At 31.8% G+C, this 12,143-nt stretch overlaps 1 protein-coding gene across 1 annotated transcript; it reads right to left on the reverse strand.

Moving 5' to 3' along the window:
- Positions 1-7,147: 7,147 nt before the first annotated feature.
- Positions 7,148-11,517, reverse strand: LOC127733036 (microfibril-associated glycoprotein 4-like). Its single transcript, XM_052242303.1, has 6 exons — positions 11,360-11,517; positions 10,609-10,722; positions 9,849-9,979; positions 9,414-9,510; positions 8,322-8,486; positions 7,148-7,439 (listed from the first exon to the last, which is right to left on the reverse strand). Exons 1-6 carry the CDS (start codon positions 11,442-11,444, stop codon positions 7,192-7,194), a joined length of 840 nt encoding a protein of 279 aa, XP_052098263.1. The 5' UTR covers positions 11,445-11,517; the 3' UTR covers positions 7,148-7,191.
- Between the last annotated feature and the right edge of the window lie 626 nt (positions 11,518-12,143).

The raw sequence follows: 12,143 nt of genomic DNA on the forward strand, positions 1-12,143 counted from the left end.
TAAATTCCACTTTTACAAGTTGATTTGTCAAGGTCACCACAATCAGTTAGTCTTTTTACTGAAAATATATTTATATATATATATATCTATATACAACTCGTCTAAACATCAGCCCAACAATGTTAGATCTGTAAATTTGCTTTCGCAAATTTTTTGTTCTTCCCTCGCCGGGATTCGAACTCATGCTACTGAGATGTCGTGACACCAAATCGCCTGCACTGTATCCGAAGCGCTAGACCACTCGACCACCTTGGCTTCACAATAACAAAGCTTTCGGTGGTCGGGTGTTACCTTTCCTCGTCAGTTTTAATCTAGCGTCGTAATACAGTACATGATATATAAGGCATGAAGATGGAATTGTTACAGATCAGCTGAAATATCTATTGTAAAGGGTCCTACAAATTAATGCAAGATACAGTCACAGAAATATTTATATCTATAAGTACGTCTGAACCAGTGACAACTCTACAATATATATATAAATGTTTTCCTTATCTGTGCAGTATCTTCTATTCTAGACGATCCGGTACATATTAAATTTACTGGTTGGTCCTTTTTATATGGATGGGGAGTTGTCTCATTGGCATTCATACCCCATCTTATATCTTTTTATAGACTTATAAATAAATATACATAAGTTTAAAAACGCGTAACTTTTTTGCCCCAGGTTACATGATGCATAACTTATGGTGAACCAAATAACTTCAATATCACTAAACAAACGAGCAATACAGTTATAATAATTTTGATCACAACGTTTAGGTAAAACATTATGAACTTACCTTTTAAGAAATTGGTATTAATGTTTATGTTTACATGTATCTAAAATATTTGTATTAATGTGTATGTATGTATTTATCTAAAACATTGGTAGTAATTCAACATAAACACTTTAGAGAGGAACGAATAAATGTTTACTACCATATTTTATCAGTTACGTTGCAAAGAATTATATAAATGGCTTTCATACCTGTGCATGAGGATTGGGATTCTTCATCATCATCATCATCATCATCATCATCATCATCATCATCATCATCATCATCTATTTCTTTTGGTTTTTCTATTACTGTTTTGCATGCACAGTTGTCAGAGAGCAACTCAACGACTTTAATGGCTGCTTCACCAGAAAAAGTAACAGCTACAAAACAATTTGATTTCACGAAATAATTCATTATACATTATGATATTTTGTCAAATCATGGTCCCATTAGTATCAATATGTCGTTTCACATTTTGTCCAAATATAAGTCTAACAACTTCAGCAGATCACATAACAATGATATAATACATTTAACTTAATTTAACCATTAATATAATCAATGATATCACAGGGCTTGCATTTTATATCATGATTTCTTTGATAGCCTTGCTGCTTACAATGATAAAATTGAGAATGGAAATGGGTCAAAGAGACAACAACCCGACCAAAGAACAGAAAACAGCCCAAGGCCACCAATGGGTCGTCAACACAGCGAGAAAATCCCGCACCCTGAAGCGGGTTTCAGCTGGCCCCCTAAACAAAAATGTGTACTAGTTCAATGAAAATGGATGTCACACTAAACTCCAAAACATATATTAGATGAACTAAAATTAAAAAACATACAAGACTAACAAAGGCTAGAGGCTCCTGACTTGGCAAGGCGCAAAAATGAAGAGGGGTTAAACATGTTTTGTGAGATCTCAACCCTCCCCCTATACCTCTAGCCAATGTAGAATAGACAAACACACAGCAATACGCACAGTAAAACTCAGTTTAAAAGAAGTCCGAGTCCAATGTCAGAATAGGTAACAAAAGTAACTAAGCAAAATGACAATGATACATAAATTAACAAAGGACTACTAGCAGTTACTGACATGCCAGCTCCAGACAACTGGTTTTAGAATAAATGTGTTTATTTCCGATGCAAAGACCCTATGAGTGAATCAATATTATTACCAAAATATGCCATCTTTAATGACCTGATAACAGTATCGTAACTACATCCATTCTGAATAAGTTTGTTTAAAGGTTTGGTTAGCTTTTGGGCTGAATATCGACATTTTTGTGCTCAGTATAGAATATTACCATACAAGATTGGATTGATACCTGAACGTATTAGATGTGCATGTTGATTTAAATTTGCGTATGATGTCCTTGTACCGATGATAAAATTTAGTAAATGTTTTGGCTAGTTTGTGATATCGAAAACCCTGATGTAATAATTTTTCAGTAATACAGAGATTTCTTTCGTTAAAATCAAATAGTTGTTACATACACGAGTGAATCGAACAAGTTGAGATATATAAACACCATAAGATGGTGACAAGGAAGCTATTAAACCAAGAAGTTGAACTCATCCCTTCGAAAATTTTACGGACGCCACCACGAGTTGGTTGACCGTAATGGAATATCTGTTTCACAGATAACGACGGATATGCTCCAATTGTCGTAACTAAAGTCTCGTCCTATTTTCCTCGAACGTGACTTACCGAACTAGACTTATCACCGGGTGTGTACTTACATGAGCAACTCTGCGTGTGATATGTGTAGAGCAGGATCTGCTTACCCTTCCGGAGCATCTTAGATCACCATAGGTTTTTGGTGGTGTTCGTGTTGCTCAGTCTTAAGTCTTGTGTTTTGTATACTGTTGTTTGTCTTTTGGTCATTTTCATATTTTGCCATGGCGTTGTTAGTTTATTTTAGACTTATGAATTTGAATGTCCCTACGGTATCTTTAGCCCTAATTTTACAACAACTGATGAAATGAAACTGAGAAAATAATTTTGGAAAGGAGAAAAAACGCTTAAACTATCTTGTCATTGTCTATTGACCACTTTTAAACTAATTTAATAGTAAAAAAATATAGTAATATAATTTAAGAATAGTATACCAGATGCGCAGTCCTTTCCTGGTGTTTTTTCTGCAAAAATGTTTCCCGTAAAGAAAATCAGCGATATGGCCGTATAGAGAATCATATTGATGTCTAAAGTGTGCATTCCAAAAGTTTTATAACCTTGTAAGAAATATCGTTTATATACACGGACTGTAAATTGATTTTTACAAGGTGTTACATTTTTGGCAAGTTAAATATATTCTTTGTATTCTGTTTGCATGACTAATAACGAAATAGATATGTTTTGTAAATTTATATTAAAGCTGAATAATGCAAATTAAGTTTCCTAAAATAAATATATAGAGAGTTAATCGTCAAAGTGATTATAGGTTACAGATATTTTTTTTAAAATGTTAAGGAATTTTAAGCGTAATTATTTATGAAATAAATTAATAAACCCATCTAAGTTTAAATGATACCATTGTTTTTGCTTCGTTTTAAATTTTCGGAAGCAAATGACAGTTTTCTCTGGTAAGCGCCAAAGGTCAGGTTAACAATGGATAACAAGTGATCCGTAGCAAAAATTTGAAGTAAAGCGCATAAAGGATCGTTACATAAAATTTCAGCATGTAATTTTATACAGTGATGTAGAGCATATATTTATTAAGTCGTCCGAAATAACATTAACGGTACAAATTTTACTGCACATTTTGACAATTAATGTTTCTTCAGTGATGTCTGAGGCCAAAATGTTTCAAAATCCAAACGTTATACAAACGTAAGATACATGATTTATATTGATACCAAAGTATTTTCGTTTTAAAGAAGCCAATTAAGTTATATGTCTACAATATTGATAGCATTTAACTGCATCTTTTGTCTAATGCCAAATTTGCCTGAGAGAAAGCTACACCAGTGTTATAGCTATTGTATAATTTTACAAACTGGAAGTTTACTGGCAAAATGTCTCGATTACAAAAAAAAAAAGAGAAAAAGGAAGATACAACAGGAAAAAAGCTCATAAGTCAAAGAGAGACCGATTATGACCAAAAACAAAAATGGACGAAAAGATAAACAATTAAATCAACAAAACACTAAATAAAACACTAATGACAGAACAGCACGAAAACTATCCAACAGTGAAGGTGATAGTGGGTACTCCGGAAGGGTACATTTTGTAAACATTAAATAATGCCAATACGGAACTGCTGTCTTATGGATTACAAATTAATACAATGAAATTTTGTACAATGATAGCAACAGAATTTTCTGGTAATTGCAGAATAATAATCTTCCTGAACAACTTATTTCAAAGATATTTCCCGGAGTGTGCTTATATAATCTACTAAAGAAATTCCAATTGATAAAGGCTCTCATTTCAATTGGTACATTTGTGTTCTTTTGTGCACTTAAATTATAATAAATGAAAATTTGCAATTTGTAAAGGTACATGACCTTACAAACCATTATCAGAAAGTTCGGACAGCAAAATATGCACATAATTTTCGTAAATATAAAATCTTATTGAGTGTTAACAGGTACAGCTGAAAAATGAACCAAATTTGGCCCTTGACTTAATGGAGAGAAAAAAATTCTATTCGCTATTTTGATATCTTATGATTTTGTCAGTTTTTATGGACTTCCCCTTTTTGATGCCTTGTATGCTATTGGAGTTCAGTATTTTTGTCATACTTTTTTCTTTTTTACGTGTATATATATATTCATGTAATACAAAATGAATCAATGAAAGTTTATTTGAAAAAAAAATTATGCTCAAGAAGGCCTCTTATAGATCGATATATTATCATTATACTATGTGGTACTTTGTCCTTATACTGTAATATTTTCAATTATATATCAACGCAATTAAACACTTCCAAAGTTTTATTGTACTATAGTATAGAGACAAAATTCAGTTTGGCTTAAGCAAATTTGAACGTTAGCTTTATTTCAAAGAGTAAAAGAAGCAGGAATAGTTTGGTTTCGGTTTGGTTCTTGATTTAATGTATTAGTTATTTTGCAATTCGCTAATACATATTAATTATACAAAGTGTATACAGAATTTATTTCGATATTGCAATCTTTTTGATTGTTAGTAAACTCTGATTGAAAGAAACAAAAGACTCCTTCAATACTGTAATTGACCACAACGTGTTTAACGAAACGAAAAATTGCAAATCGAAACGCAACAAAACAAAATGTATATGTATTTTCAACATAACAATCAGTCCGTTCTGTTTGATACTATTTCTGTATAAAATAAAAGAAAACGGGGATACAGCGGGTGAATGGACACAGCACTATTTCAATTTTTAAAGTAGGGAAACAGGGGCTACAGGGGACACAAGTGGACACACAGTTATTTTTGTTATAAAAATTAAAGAAACAGTGGCTACATGAGGCAACAGTGCTTTTTTTTCTATTTGAAATTAAAGCAGCAGTGGGGTACAGACGGACCAAGTGGACACAATACAATTTTTATACAAACAAATAAAGAATCAGAAGCTACAGACGGACACAGTACTATTTCTGTTTGAAATTAAAGAAATAGGGGAAGACAAGCGGACACAACTGGGAAACAGTTCTATTTCTTTATAAAATTAAAGAAACCGAGGAATAAAAGCAGACACAAGTGGACTCACGTTTTTTCTATATAATAATTAAAGAAACGGGATCTACAGGCGGACACAAGTGGACAGAACGTTATTTCTAAAAAAAAAACTAAAGAAACAAGGACTATGGGTGGACACTACTAGACACATTATTATTTCTATCTATATTGAAATCGAATTCATATCGACAACTTACGTACGTTCCAAATTTTTATCTGCTTCAGTTGTCTATATGGTCAACATAGTTTCTCCTGGTGTATCTGTTTAAGAAGTCGATATTGATGAAATTGAGTCGATATTGATGAAATCGAGTCGATATCAACATCTAAAATTGTCTTCCTGATTTGTTTCTCTATTTATTTCATTTAGTTTAGATAATGAATCTTAAATGAATTGTGAAATATAGTTATGGTAAAAGAAAGTGATATTGTACGACTTCCATTGGACCCAACTCACCATCAGACACAAAAAAATCAATGATGTAAACAACTTTAGGTGACCGTACAGCCTTTAATAATGAAAACCACTAATACCAGCATGACAAATTGTCTTCAAATGGGAAAACAAACATCCTAATTATTGTAAAAATGAAAAACAAATATGGTTGTCAGCAATCAATGGCAACCACCGATTTCAAGAGCTCAAGAGTTGTGACAGTCACATTGAGGATGTTGCTATGTTAAACACGTTTATGAGCGCTAAGCCATTTCCTTAAATATGGGACAGTGGTGTAGTTTCAAAACATAATATGTTGTCTGCTCTATGGTCGGGTTGTTGTCTTTTTGACACATTCCCCATTTCCATTCTCAATTTTATAAACATACAAAAATTATGTTACAATCCACTGACTCATCAGATTGGCACAAAACACAGCAACAAATAGACAAAAATAAATTACAGATCAAAGAGTACTTGAAGCTATTAAAATTTAGTTAAAATCAATTTCAACAAATAAACAAACCATTTTTATCCAGATTGAAATATGAATCATAATCGGTCTTAACTTAATTAGCGTAATATGTCATCGACATCAGGTTTTGTCATGGATGTCGTCAACGAAATCGACATCTTGTTATGTCAGTAGTGTATAAGTTTATCGATATCGTGTCGAATTTCTGCCCATTCTGAATTGCCATGCCATCTCCTGAAGATATACTTTGTATTTTACAATATGAATTCAAATACTCAAGTCATATCTAATTTCACAACAACAATGGCATTGTTAACTAAGTCACTATATATTCGGAAAAAAAAATATTTTGATACAACAAATGATGATTTTGTTTTTCTATTTTAGCCATGGCGTTTTTAGTTTCTTTTCGACTTATTAGTTTGAATGTCCCTTTGGTAACTTTCGCCCCTCTTTTGGGCATTTATGACAGAACCTACCCATTCCATTAACTTTTAAATATGTTATAGTCCTAATGGCTGTAATATTTGACAATCGACATAAGAAAGCAATTGCACGTTACTTCTAGCATTCTACAGCGAGGTAAAATTATATCAGTTATTCGCCAGCCATCGGATCATGGGGGGTCATCTGAGTTAACAGTACGCCAGTACTTTGATTTAATCTGCAGTCATATCATTACCTTGGCAATGAGGTACCGACTCTGCCACTGACAATATTTAGCATGAGAAAACCAAAACCGAAATCCAATGAAATGAGACGATCTACATTATAGATACGTTTGGTATTTTAAAAAGAAAAGATCAAAATGAAAGTTTGTATTATTTATTGTCCATCAATGAGATGCATCCATCTAGGCTTTGCGAATCATCATGATTGTTTCTTTCAGTGAGTAGTGATCGCCCTTCCATAGTCTCCAATTGACTCCATCAGCAAATGATTTGTGTTTCCCTTTCAGATAGAGACCATTCAGGTTGCTGTAGTGACATGCATTATACCACCAACCTCCTTTGTATTCCACTGCGCATGACTTGCCCCAAGGATCGTTATCTCTATCTTTTGTTGAGAATTTCTGCCCATTGTGAAATTCCATGGCATCTCCTGAAGATATACTTTGTATTTTACAGTAGGATTTCAAATACTCAAGTCATATCTAATTTCACAACAACAATGGCATTGTTAACTAAGTCACTATATATTCGGATGTAAAAAAAATATTTTGATACAACAAATGATAATTTTTTTTACGTTTTTTGTTGAATATTTGATATTTTTTTGTTTTGCTGTATTTGGTATAAAAATAAGGAGATATGGGATGCTTGCAAATGAAATAAGTATCCACCATAGACCAAAGCAACTTCAGGTAACCATACGGCTATAGAAAATTAGTAAATCCCACTGCTATATATATACTAATTATTATAGTTATGAAAGGTCTCTGACGACAAAATGAGGAATAATTAAAAAAAAACACTAACAGTTTGATTTAAGCTAAAACAATACACGAAAACAATTATTATAGAAGATAAAACCAACGATAACTACTGGATTACAGGGTCTTGGTATGGGACAGGCACATGTGGGTGCTCGACCCTCCTCATTAACCAAAACAACTCTTTATATCTTCTCTCCATTTTGATAGCTTAATTTTGGATATCCTTTGCAACCGAATCAGAGGTAACATTAAAAGTAAGACAAGGTTGATTTGAACAATTAAAAGTTTTCAGTATGCCAAAGAGCGTTAAATCTATTTTAGTCAAGCACATATAAACGATTGGAAACGTGTAAAATGGCTTTCTTTGAAAATGTAGATTTAATTTTGAAAATAGTAGACTTGAGATCTGCAAAAATATGTTAGATTATTACATAATCAGACATTTTTTTACCTTCATCAAATTGAGAGTCAAAGAAGAAAAATGAATAAATATATGGTCTGGTATTACAATCCTTAATTCTAAAGGTTCAGACAAACAAAAAGCTTACCTGCATCACCAGAATAACCACTAACATCCAAAATATAACCAGAACTTTCGTTACCAACACCGAACTTCTCATACAGGGCATACTTCCGGTTGTTTTCAAAGTCTTCCATATCAATCCTCAGTTTGTATTTTCCTTGAGAAGTAAGGTGGTGCAGATGGTCGTTACCTAATATATAATTGAATAAAGTCGAAATGTACTATTAATGACATATCTTTTAAAAATGTTTGGTTATTTGGAGAATTAGGTGTTAATGACAGGTCTTGATTGTTTCTGTAAAATTTATTCAAAATTTGTATAGACTATGAACGATTTAGAGCTTGACGCATTGTTCGTACACCTGTGTGTTGTCGAAGGTTATGTTGCCCATATACAAGTTGTAATTGATTAAAGCATCAAAACCGTATTCCTTTAACGACTTAAACATCAAGATACAATGAAGAGTTTCCGGGCACAAGACGGTAACATGAACTTGTGATGTTAACACTTTTTTATAATTTTTGTCAGTGGAATAAGGAAGCTACATTAAAAATGTATGATAAAAGCAGTACAGAAAAGCAGTAAACAATTTAATACCAGCAAAATAAATCACAAAAAGCATAATATCAAACAAACTTATACCAATAATGTATCAAATGATGCTCATAGTAACAGTAAAGAGAGAAAAAAACAACTTTGTATTGATATAAAATCACGCCGACCTACACTGACTCTACAATTTTGACTGAGCTTCGGAATAGACATACTGCATGCAAAGTCATAAACAGTACAGGAAGACATCGTTTTGGTGTGATGCACAATGCAGAATGTAATTTGAGTAGGAATGCAATTAATAAAAGAGAACATTATAGTAATTTTTCAAAGTTTGAATAAGCCTTCTGGTGTTAATAACAAAATGATTGATAAAACATGCGATGACTAAGCAACAGTATGATAATTTAAGACCTTTAGAAATTGGTCTATCAAGTTACAAAGAATAATCTAAAGGTCATTTCTTATATTTGTTACCTTTATGAGTAAAATGCTAGTACAAGTAAATGAACTCTTGAAACTCACAAATAAAACTCTATATATATATGTAAAAGTATTTATTACCCAACCAAAATTCTTCATTCTGGTTACCAAATCCTCGCTTATAAGAGTCCCAGTCTCTATAGAATTGTGTCTTTCCGTTCATTCTACGTTGAAAAACCTGGAAATAACAACCAATAACAAATACGTACACATAAACGTATAATGCATTTGAAATTCAGCAACGCAGTGGAAAATGTAATATCTTTCAAGTACTAAAGTACAAAAAGTCTGTGGTGTGTTTGGTGTATTGTCGAAAAAAAGCATTAAATAATAATAATAATAATAATAATAATAATAATAAAAATGATAATATAACAAAAAAATAGAAGTAAAATGGTTTTTCTATATAAACATTATTTAAAGGTTACCTTGTTACTAGTATTTTAAAACTTTTAATTTGTTAATTCATTAACACATCTTTTTGATTTTTTTGTTTAGTATTCCCTTCAAACTCACAGTCCAGCCCCCGCCATGTTTCTTCATTTCACAGAAAACTTTGAAACCAGAAGTTTCATCTGGAAAAATCTTGTAAATTCCACTTTTACAAGTTGATTTGTCAAGGTCACCACAGTCAGTTGGTCTTTTTACTGAAAAAATATATATATATATGTTTAAAAACACGTTACTTTTTTGCCCACAGAGTACTTGATGCATAACTTGTGGTGAACTAAATCACTTCATTATCACTAAACAAACGAGCAATACAGTTATAATAATTTTGATTACAACGTTTAGGTAAAACATTATGTACTTTCTTTTTTGTGAATTGGTATTAATGTTTATGTATATATGTATCTAAAATATTGGTATTAATTCGACATAAACATTTTTGTTGAAATAGTTATTTATTTTATAGTGATTAAGATTATAACACAATGTTGACTGCTGTACCCCATTTTTTACAATTTTACCTATTAAAAAATTAAAACAAAAAATGGAATTCTATGCGACTGTCATACAAGATAGAGGTTTAGCTAGCTACAAAACCAGGTTTAATCCACCATTTTCTACATGAGGAAATGCCTGTACCAAGTCAGGAATATGACAGTTGTTTCTCATTCGTTTGATGTGTTTGAGCTTTTGATTATCCCATTTGGTAAAGGAACTTCCGTTTTGATTTCGGTATTCTTGCTATTTTTCTTTTTTAAGAGAATAATTGTTTACTACCACATTATATCACTTACATTGCAATGAATTATATAAATGGCTTTCATACCTGTGCATGAGGATTGGGGTTCATCATCATCATCTTCTTTGGCTGTTTTGCATGCACAATTGTCAGAGAGCAACTCAACGACTTTAGTCGCTGCTTCTCCAGAAAAAGTAACAGCTACAAAACAATTTGATTTCACAAAATAATTCATTATACATTATGATAGTTTGTCATATTGTAATATGGTCCCATTAGTATAAATATGGATTTGCCTTTTCCCATTTTGTCTAAATATATATCTAATAACTTCAGCAGATCACATAACAATGATTAAATACATTTTACTTAATTTAGCCATCAATACAATTAATGATATCACAGGGCTTGCATTTCATATCATGATTTCTTTTATAGGGGATTGCTGCTTACAATGAAGCTATTAAACCAAGAAGTTGAAATCATCCCTTTGAAAATTTTACGGACGCCATCACGAGTTGGTTGACCGTTATGGGATATCTGTTTCACAGATAACGAGTCTGAAGTTTTCTATGTGGTGTTTTGTATTCTGTTGTTTGTTTGTCTTTTGGTCATTTTCATTTTTGCCATGGCGTTGACAGTTTATTTTTGACTTATGAATTTGAATGTCCCTTCGTATTTTTTCGCCTTCATTTTAACAACAAATGAAATGAAACTCAGAAAATAATTTTGAAAAGGTAAAAAAATGCTTAAATTATCTTGTAATTGTCTTATATCCTCTTTTCAACTAATTTAAAAGATCAAAAAACTATAGTAATATAGTTTAAGAATAGTATACCAGGTGCGCAGTCCTTTCCTGGCGTTGTTTCTGCACAAGTGTTTCCCGTAAAGAAAATCAGCAATATAGTCGTATAGAGAATCATAATGATGTCTCAAATGTGTATTCCGAAAGTTTGATAACCTGTTTAGAAATATCGTTTATATACACGGACTGTAAATTGATTTTTAAAAGGTGTTACATTTTTTGGCAAGTTGAATATATTCGTTGTATTATGTTTGCATGACTAATAACGAAATAGATATGTTATGTTTTGTGAATTTATAATAAAGCTAAATAATGCAAGATAAGTTTCCTTAAAAAAAACATATACAGAGAGTTGATCGTCAAATTGATTTCTGGTGACAGATGATTTTAAAAAATATTAATGAATTTTAAGTGCAAATAATTTATGAAATGAATATAATACACCCATCTAAGTTTGAAATGATAACATTGTTTTTGCTTCGTTTTAAATTTTCGGCAGCGAATGACAGTATGTCTCCGGTAAGCGCCAAAGCTCAGGGTAACAATGGATAAAAATGATCCGTAGCAAAAATTTGAAGTAAAGCGCATAAAGGATCCTTACATTGAGTCAACTTTTTTTAAATTTCAGCATGTAATTTTATACAGTCATGTACAGTTTATATTTATTAAGTCATCCAAAATAGCATAACATGTACCAATTGTACTGCACTGGATGCACATTTTGACAATTAACGTTTCTTCAGTGATGTCTGAGGCCAAACTATTTGAATATCCAAACGTTATTCAAACGTAAGATACATAATTTACATTGATACTA

This window comes from Mytilus californianus, unplaced genomic scaffold (assembly GCF_021869535.1).
Source record: "Mytilus californianus isolate M0D057914Y unplaced genomic scaffold, xbMytCali1.0.p SCAF_3, whole genome shotgun sequence".
Taxonomy (NCBI): Eukaryota; Metazoa; Mollusca; class Bivalvia; order Mytilida; family Mytilidae; genus Mytilus; species Mytilus californianus.

Excerpts from the sequence above, each read along its gene's own strand:
- LOC127733036 (XM_052242303.1), bottom strand. The coding sequence starts at position 11,444 with ATGATTCTCTATACGACTATATTGCTGATTTTCTTTACGGGAAACACT. Across the intron at positions 9,980-10,608 it reads ACCCCAATCCTCATGCACAG|TAAAAAGACCAACTGACTGT; the intron begins GTATGAAAGCCA and ends ATATTTTTTCAG. Across the intron at positions 8,487-9,413 it reads GAATGAAGAATTTTGGTTGG|GTAACGACCATCTGCACCAC; the intron begins GTAATAAATACT and ends ATTATATATTAG.